The 18,924-nt window shown below is 39.3% G+C and overlaps 1 protein-coding gene and 1 long non-coding RNA gene across 3 annotated transcripts; one reads left to right on the forward strand and one right to left on the reverse strand.

Moving 5' to 3' along the window:
* The first annotated feature begins 8,100 nt into the window (after positions 1–8,100).
* On the forward strand, positions 8,101–9,912 carry LOC121794808. 2 transcript variants are annotated; one of them, XR_006049361.1, is made up of 3 exons: positions 8,101–8,239; positions 8,438–8,536; positions 8,763–9,912. It is a non-coding gene; the product is annotated as an uncharacterized LOC121794808 (long non-coding RNA). The 2 variants fall into 2 exon arrangements; XR_006049360.1 differs by having other exon boundaries at positions 8,827–9,912.
* A 120-nt stretch (positions 9,913–10,032) lies between these two features.
* Positions 10,033–12,376, reverse strand: LOC121794807 (polyvinylalcohol dehydrogenase-like). Its single transcript, XM_042193152.1, has 4 exons — positions 12,198–12,376; positions 11,665–12,110; positions 10,908–11,511; positions 10,033–10,722 (listed from the first exon to the last, which is right to left on the reverse strand). The coding sequence occupies exons 1-4, from the start codon at positions 12,273–12,275 to the stop codon at positions 10,264–10,266; spliced, it is 1,587 nt and encodes a 528-aa protein (XP_042049086.1). The 5' UTR covers positions 12,276–12,376; the 3' UTR covers positions 10,033–10,263.
* Between the last annotated feature and the right edge of the window lie 6,548 nt (positions 12,377–18,924).

The following is an 18,924-nucleotide window of genomic DNA, read 5'->3' on the forward strand; positions in this document are numbered from 1 at the left end:
CGTGATGGGTGGGGGTGGGGGCTGGCGTGGAAGGTTTTAGGGTGGGTGGGAATGTGATAGAAGAACAATTAGTTAGAGATGTCGAGATCTCAAATTGTCGTTTTCAATTTCAATTAGTAGATCTTTACGTCCATTCTAAATTATAGTATGTGGGTGATTTATTTGTAATAAGATTAAATTGTCGCCCTCTAGGCTTCGTGACCGACACGACCATTCAACACAAAAGGACTTGTAGTATAAGTTATACTCCCTCCTCCGTCTCACTTTAGAAGTCTCGATTTACTATTTTTGGATGTTCCGATTGGAATATTCTATAAATAGTATTAGGCCCACATTTCACTAATATTTTTCTACTCACATTTTATTATAAAACTAATATAAAAAAGTAGGACCCACATTTCAATATTTTTTCACCACCTTTCCTTTATATTTCTTAAAACTCGTATCAAATTCATCTAGGACTTTTAAAGTGGGACGGATGGAGTAGTAACTTATAAGTGTAAAGTTTCAAAATTTTAAAAGTTATAGTAATTTATTTACAAATTGATGTAATAATTGAAGGAGAATTTTCCATAATAATTCACATAAATTTGTTGATTACTCGCACTACATGAAAACATAAAATAATGATTTATAACATAGATTTATAGCTAGCTGGATTATTGGTATATATACCTTAAGTCACCTACTATGTTAGAGGAAGAGTATTATTGCTCCCCGTTCACCATTTAAAGAGCCCTTATGTCATTTTGATTCATCCACAATTTATAAAACCATTTGCTTTATTCTACTTTTAGTATGTGGAACCCACATTCTACCAACTTTTTACACTCACAATCTAATACTCCTTCCGTTCCATAAAAATATGCACTCTTTCTTTTTTAGTCTATCTCATTCTCCAATAACAATACTTTAATTACTTTTTCTCTCTACCTTTCTCTTACTTTATCAATTTTTACATTAAAACTCTTGTCGAACCCAAAGTGCATATTCTTTGGGGACGGAGGGAGTATAAAACTAATACTCCTCCGTCCCCCAAATTTTGTCACAGTTTGACTGGGCACGGGTTTTAAGAAATGTAATGGAAAGTGGGTTGAAAAAGCTCGTAGAGTGTGGGTCCTGCTTTTAAAGTATTAGTAGTTTTATAATAAAATTTGAATGTAAATAAGTTAGTGAAATGTGAGGTCTACTGTAAAAAATGGTAAAAAGTAAAATGTGACAAAATTTCAGAGACAGATAGAGTACTTTAAATAGGCCCTACATTCCACTCACTTTCTCTATTTACTCTTCTTTACAGAATCAAATAATTTTTTAAAATCCGTGCCGAGTTCTATGTGCATAATTACATTTAGTGATTGTGCATGATTTTCTATCATTATTATATATGCGTTCTAATCATTATCAATAAGTGCTTCAAAGAAAGCTCGGTTGTATATGCTTTTCCAATTTTTAGTACCACATCCTAAAGTATTTGCGTACATGATTTTTGTTCTTTTGACTTGGGCAGAGGTGACAACGGAGTGAATTTTGATCAACATGGTAAATTTCAACTTAAATCAATAGACATACTTAATTCTGACTTTCTAAGTCCTAACAGTATACTAAACTCTTAAATCCTAACTATTGATTACAGAATAATGTGACAGATTCATCGAGACAACAATTAATGCTGCACACTGAGAAACATAGGAAAAAAGGGCCGAATTTCAGTGATTCTAGATGTTATATGATGTCATGTAGTTAAATATGCAAGTTACAAAATTCAATAATTCTAGTGATTCTAGGACTGCATATTCTACTAAGTACATAAATGATAAATGGAAATAATGGCAATAATGTATGTATGTATATACACGCAACGAGTAAAATCTTAAACTTAAAAACTATATTTGGAGTTTTTTTCTTTGCATTTGGATAGTACAGTAGTAAATAGTAATTAGCACTCGTGTATTTCATTTACACAATAAATTCAACGCTGATCGTATTCAATGATATTCGAGACCAAGTGACATATTTTAAAATGATTTTTAGAAGTAAATGTCATATTTTTGAAGTCTAAAACCTCCAAATCTTACTATAATTCTGCATATTTTTCATATTGTCCAGTGGATTTCCACAATAATTACAAGTGAAAAGTAACTTTTCTTGCTTTTTTTTTTGTGTGTAGTAGGAGTACTAGTCTTTGTCAATGAAACACTAATCACAATTTCACATAGTACTATATAATACTCGTATTTAGTTATAACAGTTAATTCATGATGATAATAATATTATCAAATTAATCCCTGAATTAACACCGCTAGAAATAAAATTTATCAGCCTTAAGCATTAATTGCGGATCCTTTAAAATATGGAGTAGTTAATATCCCGATTGATACAATAGTTACTAGAAGTAGAACTAAGTAAGCAATCCATGTTACCTAATTCCCATGTGAAATTTGTATAATTTCATATTTAAAATTTTGTCGGTGGTGTCTAAAATCAAAAGGCAAAAGACCGAAAGAGTATAAGGCCACCCGCAACGCGTCTCGCGGGTGGCTCGTATCTCATCCCGCCGAGACGAAACGGCGGCGAGACGCGTTGCAGCGCCTCGTCTCGTCCCGGTCTCGCCGAGACGCCCGTCCCACCGAGACACCTCGCGGGCTGTCTCGCCATGCGTGACGCCCACTCGCCGGCCCACGAGTGGGCTTCGTCACGCTGACGCAATAAATCATTTTTTTAAAAATTAGAATTTAATTAAAATAAATAAATAAAAAAAATCAAAAACGGTAATATTGCCGTTTTTCGACCGTTTTCCTTTATTTTTATTTTATTTTTATTTTTTTTACTCTATAAATACTCCTATTTCATCCTCATTTCACAAACAAATACACATCAAATCCTCCAAATCATCTCCATTTCCTCTCCAATTTTCATCTAACCCTCTCATCACAAAATGTCCGGTGACGGAAACTCTGACTGTGGAGGCTCCGGCGGGTTTGACATCAACGCGTTTGGCGACTGGGGGAGGCATGTACAACGTGTTTGGTGGTTCCGGTTCCGGTTCGTCTACGTCGAGCACCCAGGGCTCGTCGACGCCGGGGGTACCAACCACCCTATTTTGATGTGGATGCATACGCTCGTTCCTCCGCACCGAGGTATTCACAGGGATTATCCCAAATTCGGGAGGATTATCTGGATGAACCCCATCCGGAAGGAGGACGAGGTGGTGGTAGCTCCAGGGCATTCGACGCCGTGGAAGAAGTGGTGGAGGCGGCCGAGGAGGATGAGGATGTAGGTCGGCATCCGTACAGCCGCAAGGACACGATGGTGGTGTACAACGCCTGGATCAACGTCTCGTACGATCCCATCGTCGGGAATCAACAATCCCGGAAGTGCTTCTGGGAAAAGGTCACCGAGGCCTACAACGAGATCAAGCCAAGAGGGTCCCGCCGCCGCACATTGAAGATGCTCCGCGCTCACTTTGACCGAGTCGACAGGGAGGTCAAAAAATTCTGCGGCATCTACAAGAACGAAACGCCTCATTACCAAAGTGGAGCCACGAGAGCCGACATTCTGAGATCGGCTTTGCGAGTCTACTTCGACGACACCGGCAAAGAATTCAGACATGTCGATGTCTGGGAGGCCGTCAAAGACGAGGAAAGGTGGGCCAGCGGTGTGCGGTCCAGCTCGGGCTCGACCTCAAAGCGCACGAAGCACACGGCGGGTGGCCAATACTCGTCTAGTAGGAGCGGTTCGGGCATCGCCGCACAAGAGGCTGCCTCGCAGGAGGTTGAGGGCAGGGCAGACGATGTCGGGGGGTCCTCCCGTGTGCGCCGTCGGCCGCAAGGGACCAAGGCGGCGAAGGCGCCTAGAGGGAGGAGGGGCCGAGGCGAATCAAGCCAGGCGGGCTCGGGCTCGAACACCCCATTGTCCATGTACTTGACCGCCACGATGGCAGACACTTCCCGCATGTCGACTCCACAATACCAAGCCCATCTTGCCAGAATTGAGTATATGGCAAGACAAATTGGTATTCCGCCTCCAGGTAGCTTGAGTGCACCGCCACCGCTTTCGGGAGATGATTCGCCGACGGAGTAGTTTTTTTAATTTCTATAAAATTGTATTTTAAATTATATTTTTTTATTTTGCCACAAATTTAATTATGTATTTTTTTAGGATTTTAAGTTATTTTTATTTTATTTAATGAAGTGTGTGTTTTATTAATTGAATTTGTTGAAAAAAAAATAAAAAATGAAATTGAATGAATAGTAAGTTAAGAGATGGTTAAGAGACGGATAGGAGATGGAGGGTTGCAGGTTCTGTCTCTTAGTTAAAAGATGGAGTGAAAAGTACAAAGGAGCCCATAAGTAGTTAATGGATGAGACGGTTAAGTGAGAGCGTTGCGGATGGCCTAATATATCAACCTCACAGATCTTGGTTTGATGTGTTAGTCTCACCTAATTTCGAATATGCATGGCTATTTGTTTTTGTCTCTCTGTTTTGTTATAGCTGCAATTATTCTTTATATTATCAAACAATATAAAGCAAAATTTAAACCATTTGAAATACTTGCATATATATCTAGTAGCTGAATATCATATTGTTTTTCGGTATTAAACTTCTTTTTTTATTAATGTGGAAATTTCGTTATAATTATACTATTGTTTAATCTTCGTCGCTTTGTTTGTATAGAATTTGGTATGGATTTGGAAAATGAGTTGTCAATTTATTGCTTAAAAATTAGTCATTGACCAAGTCAATTAAGCTTAAATTGTCGTGCATATGGATTCCGTATCTTATTGACAATTTGTTAATTTATTTTTTGATTTCTCAGGTAATTTTCTTATTAAATTAATTAAGCAGACTATTTTGTTCTTTCTTTAAATAGCAGGGTAGCTTTGCTACTACTTGTTGAAGCCAGTCAAACTTTATGATTAGGAACGACGTTCTAAAATTCACAAATCAAATTTTAAAGATTTAAATTTCTGAGGCGTTCTCAAATGCTCTAATGCTTCAATTATAATCAAATTATATGACATAAAAGATTAAAACGTAGTAAATTAATGTGAGGTTATCTTTCTAAAAAACAAAGGTTTTGATATAGTGTACCTGTACCACCACTATCGGTTTGCTTTCAAGGAAAAAAATATGAACGATTTTTCCCTGGAAATGAATTTTCCATGTATATGGATACCTAGATATAAAAATCTCAGCTATATGTCTGTCTAAAAATATATACTATATGCCTAATAAAACCTACAATGAATATGAAACGCAGCTGGCAATATAAATTTATGTACTTTGTAGTTAGTGGGCATTAAAACACAACTTAGTCGGAAGTAATTTCACGATTGGATCTAAATTAATCTATCGCTCCTACGCAGTGTTCGAGTTACGAAAGAGCAACCTAATACCCATTCTTAGGATTAATTGCAAGTTCTAATCACATGTACTCCCCCGTCCGCTATTAGGAGTCTCTTTTCTTGGCGGTACGAGTTTTAAGAAATGTTAAGAAAAGTGGGTGGAAAAAAGTTTGTGGAATAAGGGTCCCACTTATATATATTAGTTTTAAATGAAATGTGAGTGAAGTGAGTTAGTAGAAGGTGAGACCCTATTATCATTTATGGTAAAAGTGAACCGTGACTCCTATTCACGGACAGACTAAAATGACAAAACGGGACTCCTATTCGCGGATGGATGGAGTAATGCATTTTGACGATAAAATATACCTTAGTTGATCAAACATGTTCTCTCAAATCGATAGTTGTGTACTTTTTATTGATGTTTTAATCCTACACTTATAAATTAGTTTTTTTCTAATCCGAAATTTAACAAATACTAGCACGTAATTAGGTATTTATTGTTTGATTTCATATTTTTATAACCCAATTCTCATCAAATATAGTTGAACTTGGATTTATTTGGTCGAAAAATAAATAATGTGTGCCATTGATTTGGGCCATGGTCTTCCTATTCTCTCATTCATTTTATTACTATTAATTTATTTTTATGGCAAGTTTATTTATTTCTCCTTGAGGTTTGAGGTGTGTTGAAGATCAATTTAAATGGTAATTTGTGGCAATTATTGTGTTTAGCTCGGATATTTTGCAAGTTTGATGTTTAAATTGAAAATTGGAGTTAAATGCCTGCATGGGTTACTAGGAATAGTGAATGTAGCTTGATTCTTCATGTACAATTTTGGTGGGATGTAATTTGCTTTCACTTTCCCCACTTCCTTTTTCGTTTTTATTTGGTGGGTGCTTGTATGATTAAAGGAGAACATATTTTGTCGGCTATATGGAGAAATGTTTCATCAACATGAACTCATTTGTAGACGTAAAATCTTGGGATCTCTCTAGTCTCAGTTGACATGTTACTAAAGTAGCTCCACAACTGATTGAAGCTTTTGTTTGTTAGTTAGGGATTTTCTTGCAATATTTGAACTGTTAAGTGGAGTAATATTCTTGCTTATATGATCATGCTTTGTTAATTATGTTCTCTGATGGTGGTGGCCTCCGTAGTCAGTTTTGGTTTTGCTAAACCTTCATTTTCTACATCATGTGCAATAGGATGCAATTTATTATGGCTACGTTCCGTGTAAATCCGTAATCAATGAAGTACATGTTTTATAGCTCAAAATTTTGAATTAGTACAGAGGATATCAGCCTCCTCAAGATGGGAAAGTCTCCTGGAACATGGATTAAGGGCATTACTATTGGTAAAAAAAGGATCCAATTCTAGTCTGTTGACAGGAAGAGAGCTTCCTGTAAATTTCAATATGTATATTCGCGTTCCCACTCCCCCTAATCTCACATATCATTTGTGAGACATATATGTGTACAGTAATGTTCCTAGGTGTGATCATTTGGGTTTTGGAGGATCTGATTATACAAACCAGATGCATCAGCTTTTGTTTCCTCTATTGAAAGAATCTTAAACTCTGCACTGTCTATGTTGTGTGTATTTTTGGTTCTGAATAACATTTTTGAGGTATATGTAGTAGTACCTCTGTATATTAACATAATATAAGAATCTTACTATGTTTTCTATTTTAAGTGTGGAAGGTGTTTCTGCTGTAAATTGTACTTGTAGAAAGAAGCCAGCTAAAGTTTGTGCTCAGGAGCATCCACAATTTGACAACAGAAGAGCTAAGCGCGGTGTCAAAGTTCAAGAAACCATAGGTGATATATGTATTGAAGAAACTTACGTAAGCAAAACCAGAAGACATTAAAGGAAGCCTTTAAGATCTACATTACTTTGTTCCATCCCATTACTTTGTTTACCTCTATTTGAAGATTTAGCTCAACATACGATGCTGAGTAGTTACTGTTTCGACAGTATGAAATACTAGCATTTTTCCAGAAATCCATATTTTTTGACAATAACCTTTGCTGCAAACAGGACAAATTCATACAATGAGACATTCCCAGCTTACACTAGCTTTAGTATTTTTTATTTTATTTCTTGGATTTCTCTCATTATAATAAGTGCCTCTGAAGTAAGAGCAATCATAGCATTTTTAGGTGCTTTTTTTCTACATATCCTTTCCTTTGGTTTTCTTTTCTCATGTTTGACCGTTGTCTAACATTATACACATTTTGCATTTAATAGCTTCTCATAGTTCTCTTGTTTATCAAGTATGGCAAATCATGTAGATTGAAAACGGTAGCGTCTCTACAAGACAAACTTATCCGTCAGTTGTGCTTTAACTGAATTTTTTTACCTGAGCGATCTATTTGAGATTTTGTCTGTTGGACTTGAGAACAAATTTGACCATGACAAGGGAGTTAACCATTTTTGGCAATGTCACGACTCACATGTTACACTGCATCTGTGGTTACCTTCTTTCTGCTCCCAATCTTTCGGCTCAAAGTGCTTGGTAGATGACCTGATAAAGGTGGGATATATACGCAATCTCATTTAGACAGTGAGAAACTGTGCAACAGTCAAATGCAGTTAATGTAAAATCACAAGCCGAATACCTGATTTTAGTGCACCTTGAGGCTCGACAAGGTATAATGCTAATTCTATGTTGTCTTATATCAGATCGCCACAAGAGTTCCCCCAAACACTTCAGCGAGCATAACTCCTCCCAGAAAATACTCAATGAAGCGATTGGGAGGACTCTGGTCGAGACCTGATGATTTATCAGTTGTTTGAAGCTGAGTCCATTCTGGCACCGGCATTATTACTATGCTGATGCATCGGACTTGAATTGCCTGTTTTCTTTCTTTTTTCCTAAGATGACCCTTTTCAGGTATCCCCAAATGCATAAAATCTGTGCACTCTTCATTCCTGATATCAGATCGCCCCCGGAGTTCCCCCAAACACTTCAGTGCCCATCCTTTCTCAAGAAACTATGCAATGAAGCATTGAAGGGAACTCTAGGGGAAAACTGATGAGTACTTTCTAGTTGTTTGATGACTGAACTCAAAACTGATACCTCTATATATAGTTGGCAATGGAGCAGAGGAGCGGAGTCTTTGTAGGAAATGCATATCAGACACAGAAGTACCCAGAAGGTCCAGAGCATATTTGGTTGGTATCACAAAAGGTCAGAATATTATGATTCCTTGCATCTCCCAACTTGTAATATCATCAAATGCGCAAAATGTTTTTATGATAAAATCAGACACTTGGTGAATCAGAGTATCAGTCCTCGGAATATGATTTAGTTTTGGTGAAAGTAAGTTGGAAAAGGATGATAGGATCAATTATGCAGATTCAGTTGTGAAAATGATTCCATGGCATAACATAACATAACCTACATTGTTAACCAGGTTCAATATCTCCTATGTATTTACCTTGTTTTCATGGTTGACAAGTGGTCCTATGCTATCGTAGGATTCATCCCTAAAACTACACGATCAAGTCCTTCAATCGAAATGAACCAGCCATAGGCTTAAGCGAAGGGCCATTTTTGCCAGCTTATGCTTTGGAATCATGAGGCGTCAGATTTCAAGAAAACCATGTAAAGAATTTGACTGATTGCTACATGAGTTGACTTTCGATATGACCAACTTATATTTGTAGTTACTTGATCTGGGCTTCATTTTTTCATCTCTAAAATGCTCTTTCAGGCTTTATTTTCGATGTAAATCCCACCGCCAAATTCCTTTGTTGAACTGTTCTTGAAATGTTTGTTGCATGTAAATTGTAGATGATAACCATTTTGGGTCGGTAGTACTGCGCTGGCAGCCCAGCCCGAATATTTTACACCATAAATCACAACATTAATTATCTAAACTTGCAATTTATTTCAAGTGTTTTTCCATGTTGGACTAAAAGAAAAGATACCAAGTGAAACTGTAAGAAATGGAGAATGTCTTTTGATTCCATGGACGATGGAAAAGGTGATACCCTTTTTTGTATATGGGCTACTTTCTCGACCAGGTTCTGACTCTCACTACTACTTTACTGGATACTCTGTATAAACAAATTAGTACTACTACTGAAATTAAAAAGGGGGAGAAACTTATCAGTACATTAAATAATGGTAAGATTGAATTCCTTTTAGTATCATGTCTACTATGTTACTGAGTAATACTTATAGTACTAGCATTCTATTCATGGAAACCCCTTACGTCAAAGTTCCATTATATTATGAACTAAAGTGGAGTACTAAACTAATGGACGATGAAGTCCGGCTTAGTTGGTAAGACGTTTCTCCTCTAAGAGGTCAATGATTCGAGTCATCACGGGTTTAGATGGGGAACCATTGTTAAATTGTAGTAGTATGAGAATTAATGATGTTGAAAGGTTTACTAGTATAATTTATAATCATGCATCACACGATCGAGTAAAAGCGTGCATCGTTCCTCAGTAGAGTGTGTATGATGTTGAGTTTGATGAACACATGGAAATAGTTGGCGACAGAGCTAGAAAACTGAAGGATCGAAGATTCTTTGAAGGGACTAATTCAAATAGATTGTTAAATCATACTATAATTTGACCCATATTTGTGACCAGGTTCAGAAACTGCCATTTTAATTAGGACAAAGAAAAAAGCTTCACATGTTTGATTCTTGGTACGGAGTTAGGCCATCTATATATATAAATATAGGCAACAAGAGGCCTTTGTATTACTATTATAACAACACATACATTGTGATTGGTGATTGGTGATTGGTGAGGTTTCGACTGAAGTCTCCTCAAACTACTTCACTAGTAATAAAACAGTTCCATTTCCAAGTGAAGTGTTTGGGGAACTTTGGGCGCCACCACACATATAGTTTGAGTATTTATTTTCTTTTTTATTCTTTATTATCTAATTCTAATTCTTTAGGGAATGCACAAGGCAAAGAGATACTTGCCGCTGGTCCAAGTGGGGTGGAACCTCGCGAGACCTATTGTATAGCCGTGCCCGATGAAGATGCAGCCGTAGCTCGACGACGCTCCTCCATACACAGTGGCTCCCGTCTCGAATGTCCAGATTATAGCCCCTGTCCTTGCATCCATTGCATAGACGGGCCCTGTTGGTGCCACCGACCCTGCAAATAGGACTCCGTTGACAATGGTGACTGGCCCATGGGCAGTTTCGTTGCTCGGATTAGCTGTGGTCCATAGGATTTTCCCAGTGTTGGCATCCATCGCTACCCATCCACCCGCCGTGGTGTTTCGGGTAGACGGCTTCAGGGTGAAGGGCTCATTGTTGGAATTCACTATATTCGTATACACGCGCAATCCATCACTAGCTGCACCCCACACCCCTCCTCCTTCTAGTCCTCCGGGTCCAGCTCTCTGTATATTTAAAAATACAAGCAAAAATTATAAATATAGTCACTTTGATAGAAGCTTATGAGGTTTCATCTTAAAATCAGTAGGTGATGAATGAAGTAACTCATGAGACTCGAGTATATAGTAGTTTCAGTTATCTTTTTACACCAATTATCATTTATCAACACAAATACTCAATAATGACTTACAATGGACCACACTATGTCACCATTGTCGCGATCTAGAGCCCAAGCAAAGCCGCTTTTTTGTACTGCGACCACAACATCACGCAATCTTCCATTGGACAAAATGGTGAGCTGCATCGGAGCCTCTCCAAAGTCGGCATCCAAGTTGGGGCCAGTCGGACAATCCGGGTTATTGGGGACCAAACATGTGAAGTAGAAAACATCATAACCACCCAATTGCCTAGCCCACACGATTCTCCCACTATTCAAATCAAACGCCATCAATGAATCAAAATGTATATCCGGCCCGAAACACTCATCGGGCTTGCTTGGCGGTGTTGTTCTGTTGTTCTGCCTAGCTTGACACTGAAGAACCTCAGTCGGAGCAATATACAGTTGCCCGGTTCCCACGTACACGAGGCCACGCCTTGTGTCAATGGAGGGGCTGCTGCCCCAAATGGCAGCGCCGGCATATCCTCCTAGTTTCCCGCCGTTGTCAGGTAAGGTATACGTTTGCCATAATATTTTTCCACTTTTTACATCTATCTTCACTAGGCTTCCTCGGAAAGTGCAACACCTCGATGCCGGTAATGTTACTTCCAGAGACGATACCCCCACATAAAATCCACTGAAATATGTACGTAAATATAAAAAAAATCCTCTATCAATACAAACAAAGAAATGAAACCAATATATAAATTCCAAGCTATTCTTACTATCAATCTATCACTAATTGGTTTTAAGATAGAAATCCGTGAAATGGAGTTGGAATTGAACAAACCCTTTATAAACCGTTCCAGACGCCGTAACAAGGCCCAAGGGGGCCGGATCGACCCGAGTAGACCAGACAAGTGTTCCCGTAGAGCGCGTGACGGCGACTACGTAGGCCGGGCCATAGATTCCAACAATGAGGAGATCGTCGGCCACCACAGGCGTCGACCGCGACACCGTGACGTTGACGTATGTTCCTGTCGGAGGTATCCCTGTCAACTGCCCTAAACTCCGTTGCCATATCAGCACTCCGTTGGCAGCGTTAACGGCGTAAAGATTTCCGTTCCACGACGGGAAGTAGACTACTCCGTTGGCCACCGACGGCGTTGCCGTTATGTCGAATCCGGCCAAGAATTTCCATCTCTGTCTCAACAGCCCTAATCGAACGGAGATGGGATTGATACTTCCTCCAATCTCACTCCTTCTGTTGCTGATGTCTCTTCCATGGGTTAACCACTGCAAATAATTTGCCAAAGCTTCACTTTCAAAAAAAACGAAGTATACATATTAAAACAATAAAATTTAAAAGTTAGCTATAATAACCTCCGCAGTTGAGTTGTCGGCAAATGAAATGAAACACAATGCCAACACAAAAATTGCATTCCTTCCATGGTTAGCCATAATTTGGCGACTGGAAAGGCCTACAATGTTAGAAGTTTTTTTTTTTGCAATTAATACAGTTGATAAATAATTAGGTGAAATATTCAAGTCAAGAAGTTGATTTTCCCAATTGAGTTGGTGTTTATATACTATTTTTGATAAATATACAGGAAAATTTTCTTTCTAATAAAGTGTTTTTCTTGCTAGATAGCAACTCACCAACAGATTAGTTGCTATCTTTAGAACGAAACGGCAAAACTTGTTTCAATTGAGAAAGTGACCGAAGTAAGAACTTTAAAATTATACTCACTCAATCTGCGAATAGAAATCTCATTTTTCCATTTTGTTCCATCTAAGAATAGGAGTCTCGTTTCATAATTACCATAAATGAAAAAAAAACATCACATTCACCAACTCATTTCATTCACATATCATTTAAAACTAATATATACAAGTGTGACTCATATTTTACTAACTTTCTTCCACCCATTTTTTTTATCATTTATTAAAATCCATGCCGGAAGAGAATGAGACCCCTATTCACGGACGGATGAGTAAAATATTGTGATGTAATCTTGAGAAAACCAGCGAGATTTCGCCTCATAATTTGTGATAAAGTCGCAAAACAAACAGAAATCCTTCATGGATATCATAGAGAACGTCAAGAAAAATTATTTGAGGCAAATTATTACTCGAGATTTAGCATCAATTTTCTTTAGTCAAATTAGTTTTTTTTTCATGTTAATGTGCTGATTATTTTAAAAACAATAAATACTAAAAAGTTTTCATCTCTCAAAGTTGACAAAGTAATTAAGGCCACCCACAACGCGTCACGCGGGTGGCCCGTAATCCGTCACGTGGGGACGAGACGACGGCGTGACGAGTTGCAGCGCCCCGTCTCGTCCCCAGCCCGCCGAGCGTTCCGTCCCGCCGAGACGGATGGCGAGACGTCTCGCCACGCGCCAACACGACGTGGCGCGCTCCGGCGCCATGTGTGACGCCCACTCGTCGGCCCGCGAGTGGACATCGTCACGCTGACGCAATAAATCATTTTTTTAAAAATTCGAATAAAAAAAAAATTTAAAAACGAAAAACGATAATATTACCGTTTTTTCTTTTTATTTTTTATTTATTTTTTACTCTATAAATACTCATAATTTCTCCTCATTTCACACACAAATACACATCTATTCTTCCCAAATCATCTCCATTTCCTCTCCAATTTTCATCTAACCTCTCATCACAAAATGTCCGGCGACGAAAACTTTGGCGGTGGCAGCTCCGGCGGGTTCGACATCAACGCGTTCGGCGACTGGGGGCATGTACAATGTCCTGGGTGGTGGTTCCGGTTCGTCGACGCCGGACACCCAGGGTTCGTCGACGCAGGGGGATACCAACCACCCCATTTTGATGTGGATGCATACGCCCGTCCCTCCGCCCCGAGGTATTCGCAGGGATTATCCCAGATTAGGGAGGATTATTCTGTTGAACCCACTCTGGAAGAAGGCCGAGGCGGTGGAAGCTCCAGGGCGGAGGCGGACGAGGAGGAGGAGGAGGATCTAGGCCGGCATCCGTGCAGTCCCAAAGAAACGTTGGCGGTGTACAACACCTGGACCAACGTCTCGTACGATCCCATCGTCGGGAATCAACAATCCCGAAAGTGCTTCTGGGAAAAGGCCACTGAGGCCTACCACGAGATTAAGCCGAAGGGGTCCTGCCGCCGCACATATAAGATGCTCCGGGCTCACTTTGACCGAGTCGATAGAGAGGTCAAAAAATTCTGCGCCATCTACAAGAGTGAAACGTCTCATTACCAAAGCGGAGCCACGAGAGCCGACATTCTGAGGTCGGCTTTGTGAGTCTACTTCGACGACACCGCCAAACAATTCAAACATGTCGATGTTTGAGAGGTCGTCAAAGACGAGGAAAGGTGGGCCGGCGGTGTCTGGTCCAGCTCGGGCTCGACCTCGAAGCGCACGAAGCACACGGCTGGTGGCCAATACTCGTCTAGTGAGGGCGGTTCGGGCAGCGCCGCACAAGAGTTTGCCTGCAGGAGGTTGAGGGCACGACAGACGATGCCGGGGGGTCCTCCCGTGGGCGCCGTCGGCCGCAAGGGAGAAATGCGGCGAAGGCGGCTAGAGGGAGGAGGGGTTGAGCCGAATCAAGCCAGGGCGGCTCGGGCTCGGGGGCACCCTCGAACTTCCTAATGTCCATGTACATGACCGCCACAATGACGGACACTTCCCGCATGACGCCTCCCCAATACCAAGCCTATCTTGCCGGAATTGAGTTTATGGCAAGACAACTTGGTATTTCGCCTCCAGGTGGCTTCAGTGCACCTCCACCGTCTTCGAGGGATGATTCACCGGCGGAGTAGTTTTTTATTTTCTATAAAATTGTATTTTAAATTATGTAATTTTTATTTTTTAGGATTTTAATTATGTATTTTTTCTGTTTTTTTGAATTTTAAGTTGTACTGTATTTTTATTTTATGTTGTAATTTTATTTTATTTAATGAAGTGTGTTTTTATTAATTGAATTTGGTTGGAAATAAAAATAAAAAATGAAATTGAATGAATAGTAATTTAAGAGACGGTTAAGGGACGGATAAGAGATGGAGGGTTGCAGGTTCCGTCCCTTAGTTAAGAGATGGAGTAAACAAGTACAGTGGGGCCCATGAATAGTAATTTAAAGGACGGTTAAGGGACGGATAAGAGACAACGTTGCAGATGACCTAATGGCTTTCGGCCTTTGACTACTGTTCTTTGCCTCTTTGATTAGGGAAAGTACAGTACAAACGTGTACTCTTTCGTCGCTTGATCAACTCCCTCCGTCCCTCAATAATTATCATTATTTTTCATTTTGATCTGTCCTACAATAATTGTCACACTTCATTTTTACTATAAATGGTAAGTAGGTCTCACATTCCACTAACTCATTTCACTCACATTTTATTATAAAATCAATATAAAAAAATGGGTCTCATATTCCACTAACTTTTCTTTACATTTCTTAAAACTCGTATCCACAAAAAGAGTGATAATTATTATGATACGGGGGAGTATTTTTTTGTATAATGTTGAAGTTTTCTAATGGGAAAAATTGAATTATTAATTGTTAAAAAATACAGCTCCTATGAAAGCCTACTTTCTCCCAAGCCTAAAAAGTTGACATAAATAAATCTGACTTGCGACTTTAAAGATTTATTAATCACACGTCACCTTTTTTTTTTATCTAAGTACTCTATCCGTCTTAATAGAAGTACTCCCTCCGTCCCGGGCTACTCGCCCCTTTTCACTTCGGCACGGAGATTAAGGAATGAGTGTATAGGAAAGTCAAAAATTACGGCTGTATGTGAAAATTTTTACTAAAAATGGAAAGAGTGCAAGTAACTTGGGACGCCCAAAAAGGAAATAAGTGCGAGTAGTGCGGGACGGAGGGGGTACTATTTAATTATGGCACGAATTTAAGAAATGTAAAGAAAAGTTAGTGAATCATGAGTCTCATTTATATAGAATAAATTGGTGGAATATAAGGTCTACTTATCATTTATGCTAAAAGTGAAATATGACTCTTATTATGGGACGGACCGAAATGACAAAACAAGACTCTTATTGTGGGATACAGGGAGTCTATAAATATTTATAAATCACAGACTTCAATTTTTATTTATTTTTTACTTGGCACTATTCAATAATATAATGCATACAAAATTATCTAATTAAATTCATACACAAGAAAAGTACAAATTTCGTTAAAATCAATAATTTATATAATAAAAATAACAAAATTATCTAATTAAATTATCGACTTCTAGAGAGTGTTTAGATTTTTTGGACTTACCTAGTTGAAATGGGATTAAAAGATTATACATGTGCACTTTGAAGTGCCTTCCGAGCATATCTCGTTCCAACTTTAATTTCTTCAAAAATGTCTTTGCTTTTTTGTTGGTGGTATACAATGGATCTTTGCTCGTATACACTTCATTTTGAAAATTCGCTTGATTTTCTTGGTGGAGAACTGCGTGTTGTAAACGTGCCCGGTTAACACCACGAGTGACAAAATGTTTAATTTTGTGAAATAAAATACTAGTACTATATATAGTGTGAAGATGGAATCCACGAGCTCGGCGCTGCATGACAAGTTCGGTATTACATATCGGTTGTTAGCCGAACTGAATCGAGTTCGGTGATTAGCCGAGCTTCATCGAGTTCGGTGATTAGCCGAGCTTAATCAAGATCGGCGAAGTAGCCGTTGTGAAGTAGCCGTTGCTCAGTCATAGCCGTTGAAGTATTAGTTAATTTTCGGTTAGAGTTAGTTTGTAACTGCAGTGTGTAGTTAGTGAGCTGTTGAGCGCGGTTTTTTGTAGTAGTCTAGCTCAGCTACATATACTCTACTTCTACTTGAAGAGAGAGTAATCCATTGTATCAAGATCAATATTCAATAAGAGTTTTTCATTGTTTTCTCAATATCGTGTGTTACTCCATACTTATCACAAATCAAGTTCTTCATTCATTCTTGCAATTGTGGCTTGTTCATTCCTGATACGTCTTGATTTTATAACAAGTGGCGCCGTCTGTGGGAACGAAGAACAAAGCTTAGGCAATTGAAATTGTTTCCTGGCTGTTTTGAGGTTATTTCTGCTACTGCACATCATCCGTTTGAAGAATGGCTACTGCAAGGCTAGAGGCTGAAAAATTCACCGGTTCCAACGACTTTGGACTTTGGCGAATGAAGATTCGTGCAATGTTGATCCAGCAGGGGTTGTCTGCTGCCCTTGAAAAGAAAAAGGAAGGTGATGAAGGGAAGGCCGAGTTGGATGAGAAGGCTGCGGCCAAGTTGGCAGAAATTCAAGCTAAGGCTCACAGTGTTGTGATCCTTTGTTTAGGCGATAAGGTGCTACGAGAAGTGGCAAAAGAAACCACTGCAGCAGGCGTGATAGCAAAATTGGAGAGTCTTTATTTGACTCGCTCTCTTGCTAACAGGTTGTGCATGAAGCAGAGGTTATACGCCTATAGATTCCAGGAAGATAAAGGCATTTGTGAACAAATGGAGGAGTTTTCGAAGATGACTGATGATCTTGAAAACATAGATGTCACTATAGGAGATGAAGACCAAGCTATCCTGCTGCTCAACGCGTTGCCAAAGAATTTTGATCATCTTCGAGATGCGATGGTGTATGGGAGGGAGAAAACCATCACCTTATCTGAAGTAAAGGCCGCATTGAGAGCAAAGGAATTGCAGAAAGGTGCTTCAAGATCTCAAGAGAGTGCAGCTGAGAGCCTACACATCAAGAAGTTCAAGAAGCCAAAATTCAAGAAGAAATTTGAGATTTCTAAGCCTTCAAGCTCTGAAGTAAAGGAGTCAAGATCCTGTTTCTGGTGTAAGAAACCAGGACACCTCAAGAACGATTGCTTTGCTTGGAAAAAGAAGCAAGCATCTGAGGGGAAGAAACTGAACAATGCGGATTGTGTTGAGCGAGTAGAGCTTCCAGAAATCATGAATGTAATGGATGGTGGAGTTAGCGGATCTTGGATAATGGATTCGGGGTGTAGTTTTCATATGTGCCCACATGAACATTGGTTCCAAGATCTAAGTCCTGCTACTGGAACGGTGCTCTTAGGGAACAACCAAGTCTGCAATGTTAGAGGAATAGGAAAGATAAAATTCAAAATGATGGATGGATCTGTGAAATTGCTCAGTGATGTGAGGTACATTCCTGAGATTAAGAGGAATCTCATATCATTAGGCTTGTTGGAAGTAAAGGGGTTTTCATTCTCATCTCATGAAGGCAAGATGATGATCAAGAAAGGAGATCAGATGGTTATGACTGCAGAAAGGAGAAACAGCCTGTACTATCTGATTGGAGAGGTTGTGATTGGTGATTCAAATGCTGTGGCTGCTGAAAACTTGAATCTATGGCATCTACGGATGGGACATCCAGCTGAAGGAAGCCTCAAAGAACTAGCCAAGAAAGGTCTTATTTCTGGAAACACATCAAGCAACCTTGGTTCCTGTGAACAGTGCATCTTGAGCAAATCAAAGAAGAAGCCATATCCATCTGGTATGCATTTATCTACATCTCCTTTAGAGTATATCCATGCTGACTTATGGGGGCCAGCTCCAGTAACCACTCTTGGTGGAGGGAAGTACTATCTGGCAATTGTAGATGATTATTCAAGGAAGCTATGGGTTTATATCCTAAAAGAAAAATCAGACACTTTCTCTAAGTTCAAGAATTGGTGCTTGGAGGTAGAGCTTGAGAAAGACAGCAAGGTGAAGTGTCTTAGAACAGACAATGGAATGGAGTTTCTTTCTAGAGATTTTGATGAGTTTTGTAAGGAGAAAGGGATCAAGCGTCATAGGACAGTACCCACAAATCCCCAACAAAATGGGGTTGTTGAAAGAATGAATCGAACAATCTTGGAAAGAGTTCGGTGTCTCCTTTTCGCTTCTGGTCTGAGCAGTAAATTCTGGGGAGAAGCAGTTTGTACTGCTGCATATCTTATCAACAAATGTCCCTCTTCTAGCCTAAAGTCAGATACACCAGATTATAGGTGGTATGGGACTCATGGTGACTACTCAAAGTTCAGGGTTTTCGGATGTGCAGCATATGCACATGACAGAAAGAGTAAGCTTGAGCCTCGGGCAATAAAGTGTGTGATGCTGG

Source organism: Salvia splendens, chromosome 3 (assembly GCF_004379255.2).
Source record: "Salvia splendens isolate huo1 chromosome 3, SspV2, whole genome shotgun sequence".
NCBI lineage: Eukaryota > Viridiplantae > Streptophyta > Magnoliopsida > Lamiales > Lamiaceae > Salvia > Salvia splendens.

What these genes read in the sequence shown, in the direction of transcription:
- LOC121794807 (XM_042193152.1), bottom strand. Translation starts at nt 12,275, where the DNA reads ATGGCTAACCATGGAAGGAATGCAATTTTTGTGTTGGCATTGTGTTTC. An exon ending in TCTGGAACGGTTTATAAAGG is followed by an intron (nt 11,512 to 11,664) that starts GTTTGTTCAATT and finishes TACATATTTCAG; the next exon opens with TGGATTTTATGTGGGGGTAT. An exon ending in GTGACATAGTGTGGTCCATT is followed by an intron (nt 10,723 to 10,907) that starts GTAAGTCATTAT and finishes TTAAATATACAG; the next exon opens with AGAGCTGGACCCGGAGGACT.